Source organism: Colias philodice, chromosome 26 (genome assembly GCF_061535455.1).
Source record: "Colias philodice isolate Cphi_HAF_F1 chromosome 26, ilColPhil1 Martin Lab GWU primary, whole genome shotgun sequence".
NCBI lineage: Eukaryota > Metazoa > Arthropoda > Insecta > Lepidoptera > Pieridae > Colias > Colias philodice.
The window spans coordinates 5,170,554-5,197,825 of NC_143111.1; the positions used below are offsets into that span (position 1 = coordinate 5,170,554).

Genomic DNA, 27,272 nt, shown 5'->3' on the forward strand with positions numbered 1-27,272 from the left:
AATACATTAAAATTATAAAAATATCATATCAGGCGTCGAACTCAAAAGGAAGTGGTGGTGGAAATACCGTTTAAGTAACTATCAGATAAATAACGTAGATGATTTTGGAGTGAACTAGAAAATACATTTCTGATAATAATATTATTTATTTATTACATACTAGATGTTATATAAGCGTTTACAGAAATCATTCGAATAATCTTATTCAAGTTTTTCCGATCCATAAACCAACGACCTACACAATATATTTGAGAAAGTAGTAAGTATCTCTACAAATATAATTAAAAAAAAAGACGGGTTGCACTCCGGGAGTGCCGGCAGAAGTGAAAACTTGATTATTAACGTTGAGCATGTTTGATATCCATCCGTCTTACGCTTTTTCGATCAGGTAACGTGTCCTGACGCGAGTTTAAGATTTTATACCCAACGCCGCTAAAGAAGTTTTCACTTCAAAAACCGCATCAAAATCCGTTGTGTAGATTCAAAGATTTAAGCGTACAAAGGGACATAGGGACATAGGGATATAGGGACAGAGAAAGCGACTTTGTTTTATACTATGAAGTGATAAATAAAATAGGGTGTAAATGATTTTAATTAATGGACTCGATTACCCAATTAAAATGAAGAAAAAACATTTAATAACAACGGTAGAAATATTCCTTGAACTTTCTTTTATTCTTCACTAGTTACAATGATAAGACACTGATGATATTAAAATAACATAATAATAATTAATGGGCATTTTAATTAGTTTATTGCTATACGATCCTCGTGCGAATACATAACGTTAAAAGTTAGCGCATGTAGAATGCCCTCGCAATTAATTACATTGTAAGTTAATAATCTTATCAATGTTCAAGTTTGTTACTAATTTCATTAAGAGGCGTTCATTGCTTATTATTTTATTATTTTATTTCATTAAATGAGAAGTGTTTTTTTTTTGTATATTTGTTATATGAAAATGATAATTAACACAGGCAGACAGTAGGTTTGGAATGCTAAACATCGTTGTAATGTTTTCGGTTCTTATTCAATAAGACATTTAAACAGAGTACTTATGAAAAAATATTTTTATTATTTTTTAAATTATTCCTTTGTACAAAAAAATAATAATACACTTTTCATAAAAACTCTACATCGATTATAAAAAGGCAACCCCTTAAAGCTTTTCTGTCACTTTTTTAGTACATGTACTTATTGCCGTGTAAATCTTGAACGTTCCAAAAAATCTAGAAAATTGATGACGTTGGAGAAAGTACGATAACAATCCTTTATTTTTCTCCTACATGCCAATTATAGAGAACATTTGATTCGTGGGCTAGGTGACTGTTGAATTTAGGGATTCCCGGAATTAGTGATGGTTTGTGTTTCTGGTCAATTATAGCTTTAATGAAATAGTTTCCGTGTTTGATTTCTATTCATTTTACTTTCAGGTGAGATAAACTGTTGTTTTTGCTCTAAAGATTATAAAATATTCAAATAATACTATGACAAAATATTAGAAATATAGCTGGTCCGTTTTTTGGGACAGTGCCGTAGATACAGGTAACTAAGAACCATTTGGCATGTCCCAAGAAACGGACGTTGCCATGATTCGTACTTTAATAAAATATCACTTTTATGGGATTTTCTTGCTTTAGAGTTTTAATTATATGTAGAATTATTTTTAATTAAGTTAAAAATGACGAATATAATCTAAGATCAGTTTAATCTGTTGGGTCTACAATAGAACCGGGAGTTCTTCGACCTCCACATGCATTTCGTCTAAAATATGTCCTAATCATCGGCCAAATATCAAATCACAAAAAAAAACCATTATTATTTGTATTAAATGAAACCAAAGGTTGCTTGACACGAAATAAGAAATGTTATTTAACATTCCAGACAACTAAACAGTGTGATTGAGCTTGAGAGGGCTCAATTATCATTTGTTAGGTATTTAGTTAAAATTGAAGAATTTTTTGTTATAATAGATACTGTGATACAATAAAACTAAAAATGCTACTTGAAATTGATTTCTATTGTGTTGTATTAAGTGAATATTTATTTTTTCATTCTTATTTTATAAGCTGTATGACAGCGTTGTCCGTTTTTTGAGACAGCAATGAAGACCGGGTTCTTGGCAAAGGCCGTTTTAACGGACATCCTGAAAAACCTACTTACAGAAAATTTGTTTTATTTTTTTCTCTACTATAGTATTTTTTAATCAATAACTATCACTAAAACCAATTCAGGTCATATCTGGGTACATTATTTCAGGGCTTGCCGTGTTAAGGGTTAAACATTTTACTTCAAGACAGGTAAAAATAAACACAGTAGGTGCTGTCGCTAACTTTTCCTATGTCAAAACATTACAATACAAACAACATACAAAATATTGAATAAATTAATTAATAAATATAATAGATACTGCCCTTAACAAAGCGATAGATATCGTACAGAGAAATTGTTGCACTATCCATTCGTTTCTGGACTTTATAGTGCTGCAGATAAAATGGCAGCGTATTTAATATTTATTTTGTGTATACCGTTAGCAATTAGTGCTAAAGGAGTGACCCTAGTGATAGATACTACAAATTCTATGAGAGAAGAAGTGAATATCATAAAATCGAATATCAAAATAGCATTACGTGGAATTCGTGATGTGGATTATGAATTCATGTTATTACCATTCAACAATCCTGGTATGTGCTTAATATTATCTCTAGGTACCTACATAGTATAAAACAAAGTCGCTTTCTCTGTCCCTTTGTATGCTTATATCATTAAAACTACGCAACGGATTTTGATGCAGTTTTGTAATAGATAGAGTGAAGAGGAACGTTTTAGTACCTACTTATATAATTTTTTTTTTAATAATAAAATAAAATTTATAAGGTATTTAGACAAAGTGGGCAAAGTTGGTGGTTGGTGAGTGTGTGATTGATTAGATTTTATAGATTCTATAACGAGCGAAAATAAATATGAAAGTTTTGGTTAATAATTGTAGAAAGCTCTGTAAGGTAACCGTACAGAAAAATTGGCAAGATAGGTACCTACACAATTATGTCAATCGTTAGTTACCCAGATCATGTTATACATCTACATTTATTTGATAAAATACAGACTTTACAGACTTATATTATATATTTTAAAAATTTAACAAAGAGTTCGTTCACCATCTGCTATATTTTTGCAGTTCCGTTTTCCATGCTGGTTTTTACATGCGATAAGTTAGCGGTTTTATTAGCTGTCGGTTTCACTAATTGCCAGTATCATTGATACGAATGATAGCTAGTAGCTGCACCCGTTGATATTTTATTCCTAAAGTGCTAAAGTTTAGGACATTTAAACTAAGAACTTTCAATAAAAATATTTGAATAATTAATGAAGAAGCGATCTTTTAATAGGTGACAGTTTTAAAAATGTATGTTCATAAATGAAAATATATAAGTACCATAATTTTGATGACCATAGGCTTCCTACTGATCAATATTTTTCAAAATTATATAATTAAGTAGTTAATAAATCGTGTAAAGGAAAAGACACTTCTTTCCACTTTAGAATAGATGCAGCAGTGACGATTCTTTTCGAGATAGTAGGAAATAACTACGAATGTGACGATTGCAAAAGCATGCAAAGCATGTGAAAAAAGAGTGTGTGCCGAGCCGAGCACAAGTGTCAAAAGTGAAACTTCTTTGACAAGAGATACCAAAATCGTCGCCTTACTTCATGACGTGAAAAATGAAGAGTAATAAAAAAATGAAGAGTAAAATAATAATCATTATTTTGTTGCAGTTATAGGTCCTCCGATAATGGCGTCATCTGGTCGTGATTTAATGAGCTTTATAGATATAATGGAAGCGATTGGAGGTCACGATTGTCCAGAAAAATCACTAACAGCTTTAGAAATGGCATTACAACGGAGCAAGTCAAGCTCTTATATATTTCTTTTCACAGACGCTAGACCTGAAGATACTAATAAGTTGGGTGCAATAGAAACTTTATGTAGAAGTCAACAAAGTCAGGTTAGTTATTTGTATCTATACAAGTATATTAAAGCTGAACAGTTTGTATGAGCGCGATAATCGCAGGAACTATGATTTCGAATTGAAAAATTAATTCAAATTTAGGGTTAATAAAATTAAGGATAGACGTATGATGGTAGCACATAAAAACACTACCCAATCGTCCACATTTCACCGTCAGAAAATAGGTGAGGTCTGGCGGCTCTGGGTAGACTCTAGTAGAGATTTCAAAACTGAAGAGTTTTTGTTTGTTTCAACGGGCTTATCTCAGGAACTACTTACTAGTTCGAATTCGCAAGCGATGCTAGTGTCGTAGTAGTCGTGTCTTGTGTATTAGTTTTTTTTTATTTATTTCACAATTATATGTGTTAAATAAGCTCTCATAAGCCTACTCACGTGCCTGCCGCAGGGGCAATATAAGAACAATCTCTGTTGGTCGGCGGTCGGAGAAATTTCACCTGTTTTCTAAGTTGCCCCCGCTTGCCTATACACATGACAGTTTGCTAATTTAGAGTTCAATTCCAATATTGCCTGCGGCAGGAATGTGAGTAGCCAGCTTTATGTAACTTTATTTTTTATATAATTGATTTTTGTAGGTATTCATATTCCTAAGTGACAAATGCGACCCAGCCGACAATTTCGACATTTTCCACGAGGTGGCAAAGTCTTGCGCCGGTGCAGTTTATTACTTCGATCTATCGAGTTTACGCAATGTAAGTAAATCTAATATCTACCTATATTAAAGAGATCTTTAAATAAAATGATATTTTTGTAGTTAAATCATCTACCTACTAATACTGATCTACCAACATTAGAGAGATCTTAAAAAAATGATATTTTTGAAGTTAAATTAAAAATATTCGATTTTAAAGCATCTGCATCTTTACTTTACCATTAGAAAGTTGCATAATAAAAAATAACATAATAATATTTAAGTTATCCGGACGGAGCTGTGATATTTAGGAGTAAATATTTTTTTTTTCTCAAATCTACAGTTTCTTCTTAATGGTTTAATTAAGAGCATACATCATGATTTTAATCATACCATTATTTTGACGATAAACAATTTAAACTTTTAAATTGTTTATTCAGTCTTATCGCGAGTAAAATTGATAATTTTCATATCAGCAAATTCTTCTACCAGGAAGTAATATTCATTTCAACTGAATTCCGCAATACTGTTTCAATTTGTTGGAAAATATACAACAAATGAATTGTTAATAGATAAGTAACATTTTATTTAATCGCGGGTCATAGAACTTCCTTTCGCAAACAAAGACTACTCATTGATTGACCGGTCACAGTATTACCATCCTACAGTATGGCGACGAATGTACTTGTGCAGAGAAACGGAGGGGAACTGGCGGGGGGTCGGGCGACGCGGGCCGCTTAATGCAATCACGCTGAGTTTGCATTAACTATCGCGAAAGGACGACGCAGTCGTATTTTTTGTGTAATAATTTTATTATACATAGGTACTTACATATTCTATTATGACGCGCAAAAACTGTTCCGTTTACGGATGTAAATCTACATTGAAATCCCAGAAGGAAACAATATTTCAGAAAGATTGTATTAATTGTATCTGTTGAATTAAAATCAAAGCTATGTATATGTTGTCCTTATTATTTTCTAATCAGATTGTACATCCCAATGCGAATGCATTACTTAGTTAAATGGTATAATATACAATTAAGAACATCCAAAAATAAAGTGTCCACGTAAATAATATTTAGCAGTGCAATATCTGTAATTATATATTTATGAACAAATTATTACATCAGATTTAATAATCGCAATTATTTTGAATGTACATATGAATAAATGATTTCATCATAATATTAATAATCAAAATTGTTTTATTTCCCATTTGTTGCAACCCTAGCGTATTTTCGTGTGGCAGCGTAAGTACCTACGCTGGCGGCGGCATCGCGCGACATCAAAGGCGATTCCTTACTGTAGGAAATAATATTGTAATACTGTGGACCGGTTGGCTAGGTTGGTAGTCAACTTGCCTTCCAAGCCAGAGGTCGTCGGTTCGATCCTGTGGTTCGATCCCCACCCAGGGCAAACATTTGCGTGATGATCATGATTTATCTCTAAAAGTATTTAGGTATTTCAAAATTATATAATATGTTTGTTTATAAGCCATAGCTGGTTTCCATAACACAAGCGAAAGCATAGTATGGGATCAGATCGTGCCGTGTGTGAAAATTGTCCTCAAATATTTATTTTAAATTTATTGACGAGAACAATTGCATAATTACGTTAAAATTATTCTCGTATAATTTGTCACCCAACTCCTTTGAAATGGCTTGACCGATTTTTATAAATTTTTTCTTGTATTTCCAAAACTATCGTCACAGTATTCGTATCGTCATCAAGAGCATGACGACATTCTTACTTAGAAAAAGTTAGTTCCCATACAAATGTCAAATACTGTCTGACGATATTCGTATCGCGCAAGAAGCTTATATCTAATACACTGGAGATTTCAGTATGAATATTAACTTGTAACAAGAAAATAAGACCTTGAATGACGCCTGTATGTTTTTTATCCCTTTCACACCTAACTAACTACCTAGGTGTGAAAGGGATAAAAAAACATATATAGGCGTCATTCAACGTCATATTTTCTTGTTACAAATGTTCATACTGAAATCTCCAGTGTATTAGATATAAGCTTCTTGGTATCGCGAGACGAACACTTTGACGTTATGCATGCATGTTCGCGTTCGTACGTACTCGGAACGGTGTTTTAGCAGAATATTTGTTGGGTTAGCTAGTAAATTAACATAATATTATGTACTACTTAATCTATTACATTACAGGCCTTTATATACATGAAGGAAATCATGAGAACTGATTGGACCGAAATGCGAACTCGCGAGGAAATTTATGGAAACAAACGGTTTTCGGTTAGTCCTTATATTTTATATAGATATGTGCATTGTGCATTATTAATTTATAGATTATATGTGAAGTTGAATATGGAGTTAAATAATACGCATTATTATGAATATTTTTAATATTTATGAATGTTTTAGTTTTCTGTGGATGCTTATACTTCGGCTATTATGATCGGCGTGTCAGGAGATTATCCAGATTTGCAAATTTTAAACAATTTCCAAGAGAAAAATCCAAATATTGAAAAAGTTATAAGCACAGGGCATGCAAAGGTATTCTATACTATTTTTATCTATATTATATGTACCTATAAATAAAGGACGTGTTAGATATTAAATTTTATAAGTAGGATTCGAGAATTCCGCCAGTAATTTAGTATAGATGATTCAATAACAGCACATTCATTCAAATAATAAAATGCAGTATAAACAATAAATACATACAGTGTAGATACGCAGCCCTTGAGAATTCCCAATTGATAACATACAAACTTTTTAGTGAGCAATGCCAAAGGCAATGCCCTTCCGGCAGGCTACAAAATATCATTGAGATAATATGTACTACGTACTACATCTCAATGCAAAATATAGCTAAATTAAAGCGGAGTTATTTGATGTTCATTCAATGTTCATTCATGAAAACAATAACCGAACTTATTCCCTTTCCTTATTTGGATTCGGTCCTTTGGCTGTTTTTTCACGTAGGTATGTAAAACCTACTGAAAAGTTACAACTTTTTTTTTTATGTCAGAGCAAGCAAAGGAGCAGATGGGCCACCTGATGTTAAGTGGGCACTACCGCCCATAAACACTTGTAACACTCTAGTGTTACAAGTGCTTTGTCGGCCTTTTATGGACAAATAAGCTATTTTCTTGAAGGTCCCAATGTCGTAGTTGTTCGGGAACACCGCAGACCGTGGCAAATCGTTCCACAACTGTTCGACATTTCACGAATTGTATCCTAATAAACTCTGCTTCACTAAAACTAAAACGCCAACGTTATATGTCCAAGCATTTTAAATGTCCAACTTGGCGAGGTTGCCAAACCGTCGCCAAATGAACTAGGTTAAAGTAGGTGTAGGCCGTGTAGGTAACAAACATCACACGCTTCAATATTAGCTACTATGGATGCGCGACGTTACAATGGTTCCCTAATGAGAACTAACGACTGTTCTCAATGACGACCTGGCACAGACTGGCTAACGCGGGAAGCGCGGGTCACGGGTGCTTTAACCTACCATTAGATGAGGGTAGATAAATAAATACTTTGGTTATACGTTAATGCTAAGTTAGCATTGCAAACAACTTCGTGCGCTATAATCTACTACGTGAGATTGAATCGCGTACCCATCGAGATACCGCTACCTATGGTGGTAGTCGATACCTTTCTGGTTTAGGCCTTTTAAAAATGAGATTTTTTACAGGCAATATTAATTCATTAACAATTTGTTATAGAAGGTCCTTGGGAATGATATAATCATCGCGAAAAGTAGCCTATCAATCTCTAGCTTCTTCATTATCTCCAGCCATAAAAGGGGGAACAAATAAACAAATTTTCGTATTTAAACATTAAGAATAAGAACATTATTCATTTATTTAAGGTTCTTCTCATAGTGGAGCCACCAAAAGGAGATTATTTTGTTGAAGCCCAATGCAGAGGGTATGCTGTTGTCACATTTCTAGCACATACAGAGTTGCAATTCAAATATGGATTTTCACCGAAATCTCCCAGAAGTCTTAATGAAACTTCTAATAGACCTCTACCGGGTAAGTAAAAAATATCCACACAGGAAACATTTAGGGCAGTACACGGGCCACCGGACAACGGCATATTTCCTGTACTTTTCATACATTTTATATGGACTCGCTGCACACGGTTGACGCCGGTGGCCGCTACTCGCTTCTAACTTCTTGTAGCAGCGCTTGTGTCTGTCGCGAGTGGCTCGTGTGCGACTAAACTCTATTTGTGCTTACTAAATAAGCTCTGTAACTGTATAACAGATTTTGAAAATTATTTCACCAACTGAAATCTACATAGGTACTACAGGTATAGGCTACATTTTCAATTTTGCTTTATATCCCCGGACGGAACCTGTTCAAAATATACAGACAAACTCCTCCTCCTCTTCTTTTCTTGAAATTCGGTGGTAAATAAATTAAGTACTTATTACGTATCACTTTTCAGGTACTACTAGTTATATCCTACTGGAGCTGCCAGACACATCCATAGAATTAACTAGTGTAGACGTACATATTATTAAAACGAGTGAAATAAAGACGTTAAATTTGGAACAAATTAATGTAAATAAGGGATTATACATGGCAACACATTTATTTGAACCAGGAAAGTCGTTCAGGCTAGCTGTGAGTATCAATTGTTACCTTACAATATTGTGATATACTATAGGATAATTTCAATTTCCACACAGATATATTTATTTGTATACGTTCCGTCTATATACATATATAATATATAGTACATCAAATTTATTTTTGTATGGTGTCGCATTTTGATTATAAATATCTATTTATTTTCAGTTAAGGGGCTCGCTACAATCAAATGGACAAAGTATTAATGGTCTTACAAAGAATTTGGACCCTCAACAACCAGGTATTTAAACATACTAAATAAAATATACATATATACGTTACCTAACTCCTTAATATACTTGTATAAATAAATTGCATGTATTTTTGTATTTTTTGCAGAAATGGTCACAGAATGGATTCCTCCAGAAACAGAAATAATCGATCCAAATTCCATTCTACTGGATTTTGGTCTGAATGCTACTTTCGCCTGTAAAGTTGAAAGTTTTCCAAGTCCTGATGTCTGGTGGGAAGACGATCAGGGTGAAAAACTACCTTCAGAAGTAATAATATTCATATTTATTAAAAACATCTATGTTGTATTTTTTAAAGTGCTTCGTAATATTTGATCGTAATCTTAAATTTTTTTGTTTATTTTGATATATACCATTAATTATAATTATTATGTCTTGAGACATTGGATTAAAATCCATGTCTCAAGCAGATTGTGATTTAAAATAGTATTGTTAATAATAATTAATTGTGTAATTATAATACTAATTACTAACATATTTATAAGGTAACAAGATACTAACAATTATATGGATATTTCAATTATCTGAAATAAATCAAATAAATAAAAATAATTATTTGCAGACAGCTCTTCTTGAAATCCCTTCTACATACATTAGTTATGTGAAAATAGATAACGCAACAAGGAATGGTACTGTTTCGTGCAAGGCAAAAAACGCAGTGGACACAGCTGAACACTCTATTGAGGTTTTCATCAATAGAACCTTTACATTTGAAGTACTGCAATATCCTTCAGGTATTAAACAGAATCGAATATGAAATGTTCAAATGTTTGTATGCTTTAAAAAAATAATGTTCTGGATTTATTAAGTTTTTTCGACATCATTTGTAACCTACCAAAGTATTTTGGACAGTTATTTTATCCTTAATTATTTTTTCAGTGATAGCACCTTCTTATCTTTTTCTTATTTTTATTCGTGTGACTATAACGTGTAATACGACACAGCTAGTTAATTATGATCGATCTAACCCACAGTCTAATAACAAACGTTATTCACAGATATAACAGTGGAATACGGAGAAGAAGGGAGGCTGCTTTGCGAGGTAAACGCTTATCCAGAAGCAGAGATAAAATGGTACCATAATGGGACAGAAGTTCAAGGCAATGATGATATAGAATTGATACCGGATGAACATTTGTTATTAATAAAAGAGATGAGTTTGAACAATACGGGCGAATACGTTTGTGAGATACGAAATGATGCGGAGTTTAGAAGCTTTGGAGCTATAGTATATGTTACTGGTTTAGGTATAACTCTTATAATATAACGATATTTTTACTCTAAATATAGGTTGTTCTAACGAGAAATAATAATTAGTAACTATGTAAAACTTAATATTTACGAATAATTATAGTGCTTCTCTTTTATTTAAAGAATGTATCTATTAATTAACGAACTTAAATCCAACAAATATGCAATAATATCAATTTCTTAGCGCGCAAATAATAATGTAGTTTGTAACTTGTACGCATATATAGTAAGCAGACATGCTTACTTTGGGTGATATATTTCACCCATAATGTGCAAGGATGTGTAGCGGGAATAATATTATTATGTTTGTAAATAACCAATAGTATCGCTTCAAACGCTAAACGCTATACTTCAAACTTAATGAAGTGATATGATTGGTTCTTTACAAACACATCCTCGCACATTATTAGTGGAAAAGCACCATTACCGGGTCACCCACGTGTGTTTTAATCGTTTGATTTGTCTTTGTTCTGTCCTATAAATATTAGAATACCCTATAATCTTACATAATAGATAATTTCAACTTTTCAGATGCACCGGAAATTAAATTACTAGATAGTGAAATAGTTTTAAAACCAGGTGATTGGACTCAACAAAATTGCACGTAAGTTTGTCATAAATAACAAATAACGAACAAAACATTAATAATAGTTTTAATAATTTTAAATAGAACTTTGATATTGTTTCCTAATATTTAATATAGGTATATTTTGGAAAATATAAAAATGCACGACTCGACATAGCGCTCATATTACGTTCGACGAAAAAATAAAATAATTTTAGTTTTTCGTCATCAATAAATCGATGCTCCGTATATTAGATATAAAGGCTAAAGATAATAATAAAAAAAGTAAATTAATTTAGTTTTTACGTAAACAATCGTTTTTCATAAATTTAAATCGGTGTGCTGATTTAGAAGATTACGTAGATTACCAATCGAGTAGGTAATTACCTAATTAAAAAGTTTCGGAACCAATGCAAAACATTTTTTTTCGATCGCATAGCATTATGAGCCGTGCAATAATTATGAGCCGTGCAAACAAGGTAGCAACGAAACGACATTAGGTTTTGTTAACAGCAATTTAAAGTTTTGTCAGATTAGGCTATCTAGTGGTATAGATATGTTGTATTTTTGATGTATTTGATGTATTTGACATATTTTATTTATGTGTTTTATGTGTTTTTATTAATTTGTATTGTATTTTATGTGTTAATTGAATTGCCATGTTTTAATTGAATTTTATATAGGTACCTATTTTTTATTTCATGGATGTTTAAAATTACAAAATTTTAATCATGTTATCATTGTAAGTATTAATTTGATGTATTCTTGATAAATTTTTATTTATACAGTGATGAATTTTATGTTTTATATTTATTCTTTTCGTCAATGGATGATAAATTTGATTATGTATTTTTAGACTTTTAAAACTGAAAAATTTGAAGACATTTTTTTTTATAATTGTTGTATACGCCTGCTTTATGGCCAATTCAGTTTATGAAATAATTATTAATGTATTTCTGTAAATTGTATTAATTGAGTCATTATTGGTGTGTCTAATAAATAAATACTTAAATAAATAAATAAATAAATAGGTACTTCCAATGTTTTATTATATTAATTACCCAAAAAAATATCATTTATTCTTTCAGTGTTCTTAAAGGAAAACCGGAGCCCAAAATAACGTGGAAGTACAAAAAGGAAAATGATTATGATTATTTAGACATACCTGATGGCGTTCATGTAGAAGAAAATATTATAAAGATACCGTCGGCTCAAACTTTCAATGCTGGCGTCTTTGTATGTGAAGCGACGAACATAATGGGTGTTGATAGTCAACAAGTTACTATTAGAGTACAGTGTAAGTTCCACGATATTAACACAGCAAAGAAAACGTAATTTTATTTCATAATAATTATGTACAGCTACTGCTTAATTCAAATATCAAAACATCGATACGATGCAAATTTTACATGCTCTAAAAATTAAGAAGGTTCTTAATTCAAAAATTATGTTTTCTTTTTTCTTTTGTGACTCGAAGTTCGAACGCTGTGGAGTATGGGTTTTAAAATAACATACTTAAATGTTGCCATGTGTTATCTCAGATACGCCTGGATACCAACTAATAAATCTTATTTATTATTTTTTTTTACAGTTCCACCAAAAATAAGGAATAAGGATGAAAATGTGATAGCCAAGCAAGGAGATCTAGTAACTCTGTCTTGTGATGTGGATGCTGTTCCCAACGCTCAAGTACACTGGGACATGTACCAGGATGACGTGATTATATCCTTCGACGACGGGCACTACACAGATGATAGAAACACGCACAGGTAAAATATGTGGATATTAATTATTTGTGTTGGAGCGACGGTTGTATTAGGTTTGTATCGCTCGCAAAGTTAATAATTTTGTAAGTTGTTGCATATTTTACCTACTCTTTATCATTGCAGCCTCCAAAAATTATTATGCAAGTTTTTAAAGCAATAAAAATTAGGCAGCTGCTATATATACTTGCCCACCTAATAAAAACTTGGTTTGCATACTATTGAATGAATATTTTACTTCAACTTTTTTCTTATTATTTTTGGCAGTAATATTGTGTATTTATTTTTCTAGATTTACAGCAAAAGCTAATGACTCTGGTATGTACCATTGTATCGCAGAAAACTCTATGGGAAAAGCGATACGTACTGTAAACGTCAACGTTTGGGGTAAGATAAATAACTATTGAATAATAGCGATTTAATTCATATTTCATAATTTTAAATAAAACCTTTATTATGTACTTACATTATTTTGTATATAGGTTATTATTATACATGGATAAATAATAATATTGTATTATTAAGATTACATCATTATAGTTACATCTTTACATTTTAGTATCACCATACATAGACCCACCTCTTTCCAATAACATCACTTCAAAAGCTGGATCAACTGTGTATTTAGATTGTTATATTGGCCTGGGAAATCCGATGCCAGCAACAAGATGGGAATTTATTGCGCCGAACAGCAATATAACAATTTTAACGGTGTAAGTAATATTAGCGAATAAGTTCTGATAGGAGGATAATTTTGATGTTAAAATTCTGTTCTGTTTTTCAGTGGACATTCCACTGGAAGTCTCAACTACGTGCTTAAAAATGTATCGAGAAGAAACGAAGGCACTTATCGATGCATTGCTGAAAATGAAGTTGGAGTAGATACTATACACATTTATTTAAAAGTCGTTTAAATAATATTATTTTTATTGTTCAATTTTTATTATTAGTGTAACATGTAATCATTATTTTTATTTAGTTTACATAATTATGGTAATAAAGATGTATGTAAGATCAAAAGCGTTTTGTTTGTTTTTTCATTTACAAAATTTAATAAACAACTTCCAAATGAAACTAATCATCAATCTTATAAACTTATAAACATAAAAATATGCGTTTATTTTTAGATGTGCATTTTCAGTTGACCTAATACACGTGTATATTTTAAACAAGAATAATTAATTAAAATAGAATGGATATGTATTTTACGATTTTTAAATAGCAAAATTCAATATACTTCAATATCTGTATTGGTATTGCCACTTATGTATAGTTTTGATAATCTGTGGCTCTGTGACATTTTAAAATTACTCAAGTCAAATTCACATTCAGAAAATTACTGTCGCGATTAGCGAACTCATGAAAAATATAAACCTATATTTTGTTAAGAAATTGTTTATATTTTTATTAACTAAAGGATCATTTAATTGTTAACTTTATAAAAGAAAATGTGCTAATAAATCATGTCTGACTCCAAATTACGACCCTTTCTCCTCCAGGAACTACCAGATATTACAGAAAGTGTAAATTTTCCCATCAAGAATATTCAACGAATTAAGGTTAGTTTCTATCAATATATTTGGCAGTTATTCAAAACATACACAGGTCTCTCTAATAGGACAATGTTTTACAAATAGAATATAATAATTAATAATAGACCATCATCAAGGTTAAAACAAGTGCTGTTTATCTAACATTTGAGATCGTATTTAAATGTTCTATATTTAAATGCAAATTTCTTAGCAACATAATAAAACAACTTTAAAAAATAGTAATTATAAGATAAGCCTCTGTATAGTTTTATCTCTAAGATAAAAATTATATACACCTAAATTAGTAAAAAAAGTAGTTAAATTAATTTACTTACTCAATAGAACTATAAATTGTAGATATAATTTTTGGAATTCTTTGCTCTTACAAGTAATTTAGTTACTTATATTTTTTCCTGTTTATTCTGTTGAATTGTACATGTATTTGTTTTTATAATAAGAGTTACTTAATAAAGCTGCTATAATTATGCTCCAAGAAGGTTTTACTCCTTTTGTATTTACAGTTATATCTACACAGTTTTATCAGTATACAAGTACAAAAAAATGTTTTTCTTTTTCAGTATACTTGCTTTGATGTATCAAAGTCTTTGATTGCATTTGGAGCAACAAGCGGAGGGATTTATGTTTTTAACAGATGGCCTTGTGAATTCATACAACTTATTCCTAATAAGGTACAATATAATATATCATAATAATAACTAATTATTTGATGAGAATGTATAACATAATATACTAACTGCAGAGAAATAAGTGAAGGTGGTCTACGAACAACAATTTTTTAGGGACTGTCAAGACATGCTTACACTAAATTTATGAAATTTAGTTTTATAACATTTAGTTTTATATGATTTTTATACTCTTCAAGAGTTGTTCTTATCTAATTTTCCATTTCTCATGCTAGCAACTAAGCAACCATAACCCTTGGTTTATTGATAACTTGGTGTCTGTTACAACAAGTTATATAGTAATAATTAAATTATTGTTGTATGGTTATTATCTATAGGTACTAATATTATAAAGCTGAAGATTTTGTTTATTTGTTTGAACGCGCTAATCACGGGAATTATTGGTCCGATTTGAATAATTATTTCGGTGTTAGTTAGCCTATTCACTGAGGAAGGCTATAGGCCTTTTATATCATCTGGCTAGCGGAGCACTACAGGTAATACTGCGGAGCACAGCTAGAAGTTTATAAATATAATTATTTCAATTAATTTCAGGACAGTTTGCATTGCATTGCATGAGTAGGTCACAAAATATAGATTTGCAGGAAAAATATATTTTATTTGTGATTTTTTTACCTGCATTACCAAGGTTATTAATAAGGTGTAAATCGTAAATTCAGTTGCCATTCGCAAGAGGTTTAAATAGCAGTATGTAAATAAAATATTTTGCATAAACTTTAAAAGAAAACTTAAAATGTTTCAGGATGGGCCAGTTACTCGGCTAGCCATATCAGCTGATGAGAAACACATCGGCTTTGCTAATGGCAAAGGCATGGTTACAGTAACAGAATGTGATCAGACATTAAGCAGAAATTATTCAACGACATCGTCAAAAGAACATCTAGGAAATGAGGTTACGGCTATGATCTGGAGTCGGAATATGCTATTTAATGGCGATGATGTTGGCAAAATATCCGTTTTGCAGCTACAGAGTTTTATCGTAAGTTATGTCATGTTTATTGCTATGAAATAAAATAAGTTTGTTTTTAATTTAATAAATTGAAAAATAAAGCTTGTAAAAATTGAATTCTATTTAACAGAAATACAGTACTTACTTACTTACTTACGGCTTTGCCCGTGGTACCTACATGTTTAAACTATCCTATCTCTCAAGTTGGATCGAACTGCACATGGTGTGCGAATTTTATTATAATCGGTTAAGTGGTTTAGGAGTCCATTGAGGAGAAACATTGTGACACGAGATTTATATATATTAAGATATGGATGTAGAAAAATAATTTTTATTCCTGCTATTATGCTTATTGGAATATATTTAAAATAACATTTTTTCTACTATACTTTCAGGCAAAAACAATGTTCCACAGCTCATCTCAAACAATAATGAGTTTAGATTCGCGAATATGCCAACTGGACACAAGAGATTGCATGCTACTAGTCTCAACATTAACTCGCTGCTATATATGTAATACGGCACAAGAACAATACAGACAGATCGGCCAGAAACTTAGAGATGGTGAATTCGGAGCATGCTTTGTGACCACAGAGAAATCAATCAGTAATGGAACATCAGAAAATAATGTCCAAGATATAACAGAAGTGAAGAAATATAATATAGTTGACGATGATGCAAGATTCGTAGTGGGTGACGAGTTTTCGAACACACTTATCTATTGCGCAAGGCCTTCGTCTCGAGTTTGGGAAGCAACTATAGATGGCATGGTCCGTAGAACACATCAGTTCAAACAAGTGTTAGCCAAACCGCCTATGAAGATTATCACTGTTGAATCATATGAAAATGAAAACATTGATATTGAAAACACAACTGATTGTTCCGAAGGCCAGTCTGTTAATTTTTCGCGAATATACTCAATGAATAGTGCCATTTTTTCGTATAATAAACACGCGTTATACTTTTTAAATATTCACAACTTGGGCGATACTATTTGGTGTCCTTACAGTGATATTATTGATTGCAAACTTTATCATGATATTTTATATGTGTGGCTTTCTAATGGATCATTTGTAAGCTTGAAATTCATCAAAATTGACAAATTTTTAGTTACATGCTACCTTGATGAGAAATATGTGTTGTGTGGGGAACTGTGTGCCTTGTATAAGAATTATTTGCTAGAAAACAATTTATCATTAAAAGTGCATATTTTAGTAGGATTAAAAGAGAAACTGAGAAACAATGGTTTGTTGAAATCTATTGAGGACTTTCTAGATGAAATCGAAAAGTTAAAACCTAGTGAAGCAACTCAATTGAAGTCTGGAATATTTGTTGTTGATAACTCATATCATACACAATCACTATTAGATGATAATTTTGATACTAAGCATAGTGAAGACAATCTTTTCAATACACTCTCACCGGAGGCGTTACAGGCTTTGAAGGGGCTCAGTGAAACTGTGTCTGGTAAATTTAACACAAGCAAAAAGATATTAAAAGAGAAGTGGGAGGATTTTGAAGAAAAAATGAAATATTTAGGCACAGATAGAAACACACAAGATCTCACTCCCATAAGACAGCTACAAGACAATGAAAGCGCCCCAAAATGGATAACGCGTGACGATTACACTTTAGAAGATACGCCTATAGTTTTAAACAATGATATTATATTTAAAGAATCTAGTCAGGAAACCATTGAAATAGACAATAATTTAGAACGGAGCAAGGAAGATAAATTTTGTAAATTATTATATCAATATACAAGGTTAAGCTTAGTCAATAAGGAGTCAGAGTTGTCGAATTTAACCTCCATTATAGAGGATTATAGCTGTGATATACACGAAATACATGAACTAATGCTCTCATTAGAACAATATTGCGTATCCGTAGGAGCTTTAGACGATTCTAAATTTGTACCTAACAATATATTCCTTACTTATTTAAACACAACGTCGCGGAAAGGCGAGTTGCTAGAGCTAATAATAAACAATGAAGTATTGTATAAATATTTTGTCGATTCATGCATATCTGCGAATGTGAAGACTCAGAAATTGATGAATATCGGCTGCGAATGTGGTTTCCCTTTGCCGTACATACGGACGAGTCAAATGCCTGTATTTTCGAATTTAATAGACGAGTTCATAGAGAGGCAATGGTCGAGTCAAACAAAGGAACAGTGCTATGAAATGTGTAAACGTATGCCGTATTTGTGGAAGAAAATTTTATACTTGAGACGGAATGAAGATTTGTTGCATGTTCTACGGATATTGTTGCAAATGTTAGACGAGAGTTTGCTACATTCGTTCCTACCACAGTTCACGTTGGATACTTGGGATCGAGCTGTACAATTGTACGCGACTTTACACGCTAATATATGTCTAAATTGCAATAAAAAGTTTGATAATATATCCGTGAAAGATATGTTGAGTTGGGATGATCTAGGAGCGTTAATAATCAAGTCAATTGGGGGCAGAAATGCGATAAAAGTGATGAAGAAACATGGAAGTTTAATAGATAGAAGCGCACTAACTATAAAGTTTTATCATACGAGTTTAATGGTGTGCTTGTACGAGAAATATGATGTGACGATCACAATACCTTTGGTGGATACTTTGTACAGTGCATATGAATTTGAAGAGTCAAGGATGGAGGTAAATATTAATATAAAATACTATTTTTTGCATATGGTCTATTATAATTGTTATTATTTTAGAGAATGTTTATATGCGAATGTGCACATCCTAATATTATTAATGCGATTATGTCTCTGTTTACTTTTATTTCACATTGTGTCTACCGATAGTTAACAGACTAGTTAACAATAGTGACTACTTTTTACCAACTCATTTCCATGGGAAGTTACTTTGACTGTGCGGGAAAAGCCGCGTGTGAAAATCTAGTATGATTTCTATTAAATGATATTACGATCTTACGTTTAATATATGAAATCATAACATTTATTATGCCATGACTAATATTTTAACAAATTATTGTGTAGAAAAGTAAAAAAAAAACTGCTTTCAATAATATTCATTTATTTATTTCAATTAATTTATTTTCTAGGTGTGTTCTCTTCTCCAAGAAGCGTCGATAGGAAATATAAATAATACAGCACTCCCGCTCATAGTAAGTGCGACATCTCAACACTGGGGCCTAGAAAATGTATACGAACGTATATTAAAACAAGCAAACACACAAATAAAACTAAAAAATGTATTACAAATAATGACTCAAATGTATAAAGTATTGGATTGTTCGCTGTGCGGGTTGCCATTGCAAAATGAATTTTTAATTCAAGATGGCGGCCTGTGGGCTTTCAAGTGTGGACATGTTTTTCATGGCGCGTGTTTAAGGTTGAATAAAATTAAATTGTGCCCGTCTTGTACGTTGCAATAGATTTTTTTATGTAGGTATAATTTTTTTTATGTGTGCTTATTGAGTTGTTAATAAGTGTTAAGGATATGCTATGATTATCTTACAAAACTATCATAATCTAAATACATAAATTAATTATTTAAATAATACCCAACCTTAAATATGCTCAAAGGTTAGTAGATTACATGGGTTGTTAAATTTTATGGGCCTATTAATGTCGTAACATGATAATATATTTTAATATTTTCTTTCTTTATTTTTCGGAATATAGCAAATATATAGAAAATTTTACCTTACCTTTTACTGTTTATTAACTACCTTTATATGCCTCGTTTTCTATTGCTATAGTATTGACACTAAATCTTAAGCGCTATGTAAAAATGAAATCTTCGAAAATGCTGTTTTTAAGGTAGTTTGATAGCGAAAATTGACTGATTCTCTTTTTTTTTGTTTATTTAACTCACATTTACAATTTTCTGATATCACATACATGCTTGGATATGACACTAGCACCCTTAATGAACTTAAATATATGTAATAGCTTATAGCATATCCATAATACTATTATTTAATTAATGTGTATGTTAACGTGCTTTACTCGAATATATGTTATGAAATGATATGAATGGCCTAGTAGATGTTGGTATGAAATATATTTTTTACGTACATAGATATAACGGCAGGCTTTTATTTAAGTTTGAAGAGGCATTTATTTAGATATATTTAATAAGGCATAGATACATAATAATAATTATTAGTTTTTTTATCTGTTTTGCTGACTAACTGAACTATTCTATGCTACTATAACCATCTTTACTGACTGAAGAAAAAGTGCACAAAAAACATAAAATAATATCACAGTTCTTATTTTAGTTATTTCATCCAAATTATCTGTAGAATACGTCTCACTGTTATTTACTATCGAGTTATCCACCCATAAAGAAAAATATTGTCTATTTCAAAGCATTATTTCGCAGTGGCCATTATTTTTATTTTTACTAAGCAAAAAAATTTAAGCGTCTATTAAATGGTTATTTATCACGTAAGTTGCTTAAACTAAAAAAGAAAACGTTCAGCAATTGTAAATTTTTAATATTATCTAGTCTATTGCTTGAAACAAAATGTAACCACCTTTTGAATGAATTTATTATTTTTATGAACTTATTTGTTTTGTTATTTTTCTAATCATTGAATATAATACCTATTTAGTGCTTAAGCCAAAACTTATACGTTAAATCGTACCTATTGTACTTACTAAGAATTGTATTCGTAAATACATATATTATGTAAATATTATGTGTATATTTTTGTAAATGTAGTAGACATTGTAACCATATCAATGTTATATCGTATTCTTATAAATGTATTGAATGATATTAATAAAACAATATTGTATTTATATGGAGTTTATTTATTTCATAAGCCCACTTCTTTTATCTGAGATACCTATTTAGTTAATATATTGTGATACATTGACCAAAATAAGCTGAACTAAATTTGCATTCTCATTTCAATTTTTACATTTTTCATTATTGCTCAGCTCCGGTTGCAGTTGGTAATTGTATATAGCGTATATATTATATTGCATATAGCTTTCCTCGATACACAGACTTTTCACTATGCAATTTATTTTTAAATCATTAAGATTTAAAGCAAATTCAACAAAAAAATCTCTTGAGCTGTGTAGTAGGTAATATTATATGTATAGATTTTTATGCTCGACCACACATGATGCAACATTAGCAATCGAATTTCATCTATTAGATCAAGATCCCACGACGGCCAGACCTTCGTTATTTTATAAAAGTTGAAAGTTTTTCTATAGGCATATTTATGTGCCCAGGTGTCCTATACAGATAAGAACGACCAGCGACTATCAAGTTTGGGTTGTGGTTACTTGGACATGTAACAGGTAGTAAAGATGCAGAGAAACTTTTAACTTTTATAAAATGACGAAGGTCTGACCGTCGTGGGCTCTTGTATATTCTTTCGGTTTTGTGCCAAAAGGGCAGCCGACGCCATCTATCGAGCAATGTGTAACATTATTTCAATGCGGCTATTGTTGTATTATAATTGTAAGGTAATTTAGTAGTAGGTAATGATTAGACTGCTAATAATGCATCTAAATATATTTAACTGGAAAAGAATAGATATAAAAAATGGGGCGGGAATCGAACCCACGTCCTCCATCGTATGGTAATATCGTGGGCTGATCGACAGAGGGTGAATAATGAGAATTTAGCATTTCACTTGATTGAATTGACTTGATACGTGGGCTGACCGCTTCGCTCATGATTAGTGATCTTTCTAAGTAGCATTCGCACATTTACGTGAATATTATGAGTTATCTACAACAATTATAATTATAGCATTTACCTATAGCTGCAATATTATAGATATTTCTTAGTAGTTTTGCAAAAATGCTTCAACGACAGAGGGTGAATAATGAGAATTTAGCTTTGCACTTGATTGAATTGACTTGATGCTACTCAACTCGAGAATATCTGAGAAAATGACGATCTAAAACTTTTTAAAATTAACGAATAGTATATAGATTCCATATTGGTTCCCCAGTACCCTATTACAATATTATCTAAGCTTTAGTTACAACTTTTAAAGCTGGAATAATATTATGTTCTGGTGGTTCTGGTAAAATAAAAATTGATTGTAAGTTTATTTCTTACATGCATAACTTTTCTTTATTCAATGTCGGTGTAAAGCAATAGTCTCTTTGGCAAAAGTAGGTGTAAATTTAGATGTTTATCTACACTAATATTATAAAGAGGAAAACTTTGTTTGTTTGTTTGATTGTAATGAAAAGGCTCATAAACTACTGGACCGATTTTGATGAAATTTGGCACAGATAATCTTTAGACCCTCAGAAAGAACATGGCTACCTTTTATTGCGAAATATGTACCACGGGCGAAGCCGGGCCTCTAGTGCTTAAATAAAATGTTCATAAGTAAGTATAAGGTTCAAGAAAAATGAAACGAGAAAGTATTTTTTATATTTACTTTTTATTAAACTTTTGGGTTTTGGCACAATTTCTGAATAATGTGTCCTGGTTTATACCAACTAGGTATACGAACCTACATTCTACCTTCTATACGATCGCGAATAATTCCATTGGAAAAATTAACAAAAATCTCAATCGGTGAAAATAATAGAAAAAAAAACAATAAAATAACAACATAAGTAAAACTTTGCTAAGTACATAGATAAACACATTTAAGTAGATAGAGGAGACTATAGAAAATATGGCAAGTCGTGAATTTAAAGGATAATTAAAAAATAATTCAATAAATAAAAAGATTCGACCGAGATCCATGCGAGTCGCATACGAATTAAGTATCGATCATTTAAATAACCACAATTACTAACGTTTACATCAAAAATATCGCATATTTACAATACAATGGGTCTCAACATAAAAATAAATAATTTAACGGCACTGTTCTAAATTCTTACACATTTACTAAGAATGATACACGCTACGTTATCGATAAACAGTAAGACACATACACAATAATTTACTTACGCTTAAACTATCTCTTACCACATTTCAAAAGAATTTACTGGCATATAATAAAAGGAGAGTACACACCATACATTATTTTTTAATCATTTTTTATCTGTCACCCAAAGAAATGGCGCGTACTCGCCGTCAGTTCAAGAGAAAACAAATGTTTACATTTAAAAAATTAAATAACAAAATAATGAAATGGCAATCAACGACTGACTATACGAAGTCTATACATTGTTACTATAAGTAGTATATTAAATATTATGTAGATATTATGCTTTCAATAATAGCTTAACACTAAAACTATGAAATTGCACGATTCAATAAAGCGATTAATAATTTTTGAAGTGTTCAATTGTTGTTCCCACAAACTGTCGGTGGGTAAACTACTTTCAACTTTTTTTTTTCGAAATATTTTTTTCTTTTCAAATTGACAGGTTCCAATTGACCACCGCTTGTGTTTAACACAGGAGTAGTAACAAAAAATATCCTCAAATAAAACATTGTAAAGGTGTTACAAGAAGTAAACGATGCTCAATTATTTACCTCTTATTAATTTTTATATAAGCAATTTTTACTCCGAATACAATTTTTACGACAAAGCTAGGTACTTTACGATATACAATCTAAACTACAAACAGTTTGTGAGAGAGCTAAGTCTATGAGTATTATGATTTATTATGATCCGTTAGCTCTCACTGGTTTCAAAAATCAGTTTCGTGTTCAAAACACTTAAATTTTCAAGCATACCGCTTCAAATTTTTGGTTTGATACAATAAGTTCTTAAATCTACAAGCTTCTACATTTAGATAGATAAGGTTTTTTTACACATGGCAACACATACTGACGCTACAAATATATTTACGCTAATCTAGACTTAACCTATTCTATTTTAAAACAAAAATTACCGTGTGTAATATCTACAAAGCGATTTATTTACAGAGAACCTTCATAATACAATGAGTCTAGAAGATAATTTTCACTTAGTATATACATTTGTCTAATTAATTGTTGGTTAGGTTTGGCACAAAAACTTCGCGATGCGAAACAGCATGCCGTATTCACCAATACAATAACGTCCTTCACACAGTCAATGTTCGCGCTTAACTCACTAATGGAATAATCTCATATTCGTACATCAAGAGATCCGATTGCAGCACTGGCTTAAAACTTTGCACCCATAAGTCACGTTGATATTAAAAAGAGCGGGGAAACGTCTTCGCACTTTCGTATAGGCCGAGTGGGAGCACTAGAAGGTTGTAGATTTACCAAGGGTGGGGGGGAGGCATGGAGAGGGGCGCGGCGTGCGGGTAGGGCCAGCCGCGCGCCGTTCCTCAATCTTCCTCTCGGGGGGACAGCGGGGGGGAGAACGCGGGGTTCATGTAGTTCCCCCCGTTGGGAGGGGGGGAGGAGTTCGATGGTCCAGGTGATGAGAGAGACGGCAAGAAGCCGAGCTCGCTGCCCCCGTCCCGACACCAGAGCTGCCGCATCTCCTGCCTGCGTGTGCGCATCAAGTTCTTGTACTCTGATATTCTCATCTTCTTGCCGTCGACGATGCAAGTCCGTTTTGGTCTCGGCCGGTACCTGTAACGTAAAAATTTCCAGTTAGTTGTTTATATGATCTTGTATTTCTTTTCTAAATTAGACCTTCTGGAGAGGCATTCATACAATTTAGCGGTCATAGTAAAGTTTTCCCGCAAGTTTTACTTAATTTTTAGATTGATTTAGGTAGTTGAACATCGTGTAAATTGTCATGGATATGATATGGGTTAAAACGCAACAGTTCTTCCCGATAAATTAAGTAACAAATATAATTTACCCAAACTGCATGTGCAGTTTTGTGGGACTTAGACTTAAGTTATTGTAATAATTTGTAAGAATAATATCAATAAATAATATATAAATACCTGTAGTCAGGATGCTTCTCCATGTGCAGTTTGGACAATCTAGACTGTTCTTCATAGTACGGCTGTTTCTCTGCATTGGACATTGCTTTCCACCGTGCCCCGAGTATCTTGGATATGTTGGAGTTATGCATGTCTGGACAGGCCTTCAGGATCTTACGGCGTTCATCCTTCGCCCAGACCATGAAGGCGTTCATTGGTCGCTTGATATGTGGTTTTCCCGCCTCGTCGCGTTTCGGTTGACGGATTAGTTTTGCTTTCTCCGATTCTTCTGGCGCACTTTGACCCCAGGAGGATGCTGGAAAGAGAAATGCTGCTGTTAATATATTGTTAGATAAAATTTAAAGGGAGGCTTATCTTTTCACATGTTGCATATAGATTATAGGTATATTAGGAGTCTCTCATTCTTGCAGGATAGTAAGTAAGTGAGATGAAAATAAAATACATTTTAGATTTTCCAAAATCATAAAGAAGATAAGCTATAATTATAAAAGTAAAGATTGAAAAAAAAACAAACAGTTAAGATCTATCTACTCTATTAAAATATTTTACAACAAAATATCTATTACCATTCTCCAAAGATAATAATGGATTTACGTTGTTATGTGTAAAAATAATTTATGGTTCTTTAAACCACATTCCTAAACTTCTGATTTAATGTCTGTAATCTTAACTAATGATTTCATCACCATAAAACGATCACCTCTTTCTCACCACAATAGAGAACAGATCGTAAAAGATATTACATTATATAAAACGTGTCGTAATCAGTAATACCGGTTTACATGTATTACATACAAAATTACTAAAAGATAAATCAATTTTAATGGAAAGTAGCAACTATGTGTAATATTTGACTTTTGCGAAGTAGGTAGTAAGTATAGGCACGCCAGTACAAACAGGCAATTAAATTATTATTACCTATTCTATTGCTATTTGCTACTACTGTAGAAAACAGTGCGTAATTTCAATACTGATATGAGCCAATTGGAATAAGGGTAATCTAGGTATTATTTCAATAGGCTTGTCATCTATCATAGCTAATGCTGTGGCTGATGTCAATTATAAAATAATATCTTTTGAAAAACTATTTATTGATTAAGATTATTTTAGAAAAATAACTAGGTATAACTTTTTGTAATGATCCCCTTAACTTTTGATTAATAAGTTTATTGAAATCTGAGTCGCATGCGCAAGAGTATCAACACAAGATTGAATGAACGACTTCCAAAGTAGTTTAGTGTTCAAGTTCGTAAACAAAGCCCACTTCAGAATAGACATTCATTCTTAATCTCCGTTTAACGATTGTTTTACAACCGGCATTCATTGCCTTGCGTAATTTATAGCATAGCTTAGCGGGGCTTCCGATTGAGTTCTTTTTGTACAACCCATCCTATGTATTACTAAAACTTTACAATAATCACCGAGCGAATATATCCCTTAGTAACTCAGCATAAAGACGAGAACAGTGTTCGTAAATCAAGTGTAAAATAGGAATATATTAGCGAGGTATTACGATAGCATTTTGTAAATATTTTGGAATGTTCTAATCTGGACTGTTGCGAGTCATATAATTTAATGTCGTACGTAGATGAAGTGAAAACCTCGCCTAAATTAATGGTTAATAGCTGTAGGTGTGTAGATGAGGCTATTATTTTACTTTCATGTTTTTAAAAGCGATATAGCGTTGTCGTGTTATATATTTAATTACTAGCTCGATCGTAGATTACATTAAAATTGTACGATAAATGCAGTTAAATACATATAACATAAATATATTTTCGTCAAATCATCTTAAATTTAAAGAACAGGAAGGTATAATATAGGTAGGTATGTACAATGAATATTATGATTAGAAATTGATCAAAAGACGACATCCATACTAATATTATAAATGCGAAAGTAACTCTGTCTGTCTGTCTGTTACTCAATCACGCCTAAACTACTGAACCAATTTGCATGAAATTTGGTATGGAGATATTTTGATACCCGAGAAAGGACATAGGCTACCTTTTATTGCGAAATATGTATCACGGGCGCAGCCGGGGTGGACCACTAGTACCTAATAAAGATGATAAACAAATACAAAAGAAGCCTTTTAGAATGACAACAGATATTTTCCACTTTCCCCACTTAAATTGTAAAATCCCGCAATAACATCATAGAACCCTG

At 31.8% G+C, this 27,272-nt stretch overlaps 3 protein-coding genes across 5 annotated transcripts in view; 2 read left to right on the forward strand and 1 right to left on the reverse strand.

The window, feature by feature from the left end:
• Positions 1–14,119, forward strand: part of LOC149476919 (hemicentin-1-like) — a 16,653-nt gene extending 2,534 nt beyond the window's left edge. Inside the window, exons 1-17 of one of the 2 annotated variants that reach the window (XM_089711609.1) lie at positions 2,472–2,684; positions 3,778–4,007; positions 4,604–4,720; positions 6,839–6,925; positions 7,055–7,186; positions 8,514–8,679; positions 9,098–9,276; positions 9,451–9,523; positions 9,622–9,782; positions 10,096–10,267; positions 10,532–10,780; positions 11,316–11,388; positions 12,438–12,646; positions 12,941–13,118; positions 13,405–13,499; positions 13,672–13,825; positions 13,897–14,119. In XM_089711609.1, the coding sequence (XP_089567735.1) occupies positions 2,495–2,684; positions 3,778–4,007; positions 4,604–4,720; positions 6,839–6,925; positions 7,055–7,186; positions 8,514–8,679; positions 9,098–9,276; positions 9,451–9,523; positions 9,622–9,782; positions 10,096–10,267; positions 10,532–10,780; positions 11,316–11,388; positions 12,438–12,646; positions 12,941–13,118; positions 13,405–13,499; positions 13,672–13,825; positions 13,897–14,026 (2,595 nt within the window). In that variant the 5' untranslated portion in view covers positions 2,472–2,494 and the 3' untranslated portion in view covers positions 14,027–14,119. Of the gene's footprint in view, positions 1–2,471; positions 2,685–3,777; positions 4,008–4,603; positions 4,721–6,838; positions 6,926–7,054; positions 7,187–8,513; positions 8,680–9,097; positions 9,277–9,450; positions 9,524–9,621; positions 9,783–10,095; positions 10,268–10,531; positions 10,781–11,315; positions 11,389–12,437; positions 12,647–12,940; positions 13,119–13,404; positions 13,500–13,671; positions 13,826–13,896 lie in introns of those variants that run through there. The other variant, XM_089711610.1, reaches the window with a different exon arrangement.
• A 314-nt stretch (positions 14,120–14,433) lies between these two features.
• On the forward strand, positions 14,434–21,071 carry p (WD40 repeat domain-containing protein pink). The gene is made up of 5 exons (XM_089711088.1): positions 14,434–14,671; positions 15,223–15,333; positions 16,091–16,327; positions 16,693–18,948; positions 19,361–21,071. Exons 1-5 carry the CDS (start codon positions 14,576–14,578, stop codon positions 19,691–19,693), a joined length of 3,033 nt encoding a protein of 1,010 aa, XP_089567214.1. The 5' UTR covers positions 14,434–14,575; the 3' UTR covers positions 19,694–21,071.
• A 1,600-nt stretch (positions 21,072–22,671) lies between these two features.
• The window catches only part of Sox102F (transcription factor Sox102F), a 259,623-nt gene continuing 255,022 nt past the window's right edge, over positions 22,672–27,272 (reverse strand). For both annotated transcript variants that reach the window (XM_089711612.1, XM_089711613.1), the window contains exons 6-7: positions 25,104–25,398; positions 22,672–24,780 (exon numbers count right to left, since the gene is read on the reverse strand). In XM_089711612.1, the coding sequence (XP_089567738.1) occupies positions 24,531–24,780; positions 25,104–25,398 (545 nt within the window). In that variant the 3' untranslated portion in view covers positions 22,672–24,530. The remainder of the gene's footprint in view (positions 24,781–25,103; positions 25,399–27,272) is intronic.

Excerpts from the sequence above, each read along its gene's own strand:
- p (XM_089711088.1), top strand. The coding sequence starts at position 14,576 with ATGTCTGACTCCAAATTACGACCCTTTCTCCTCCAGGAACTACCAGAT. Across the intron at positions 15,334-16,090 it reads TACAACTTATTCCTAATAAG|GATGGGCCAGTTACTCGGCT; the intron begins GTACAATATAAT and ends AAAATGTTTCAG. Across the intron at positions 18,949-19,360 it reads TTGAAGAGTCAAGGATGGAG|GTGTGTTCTCTTCTCCAAGA; the intron begins GTAAATATTAAT and ends TTTATTTTCTAG.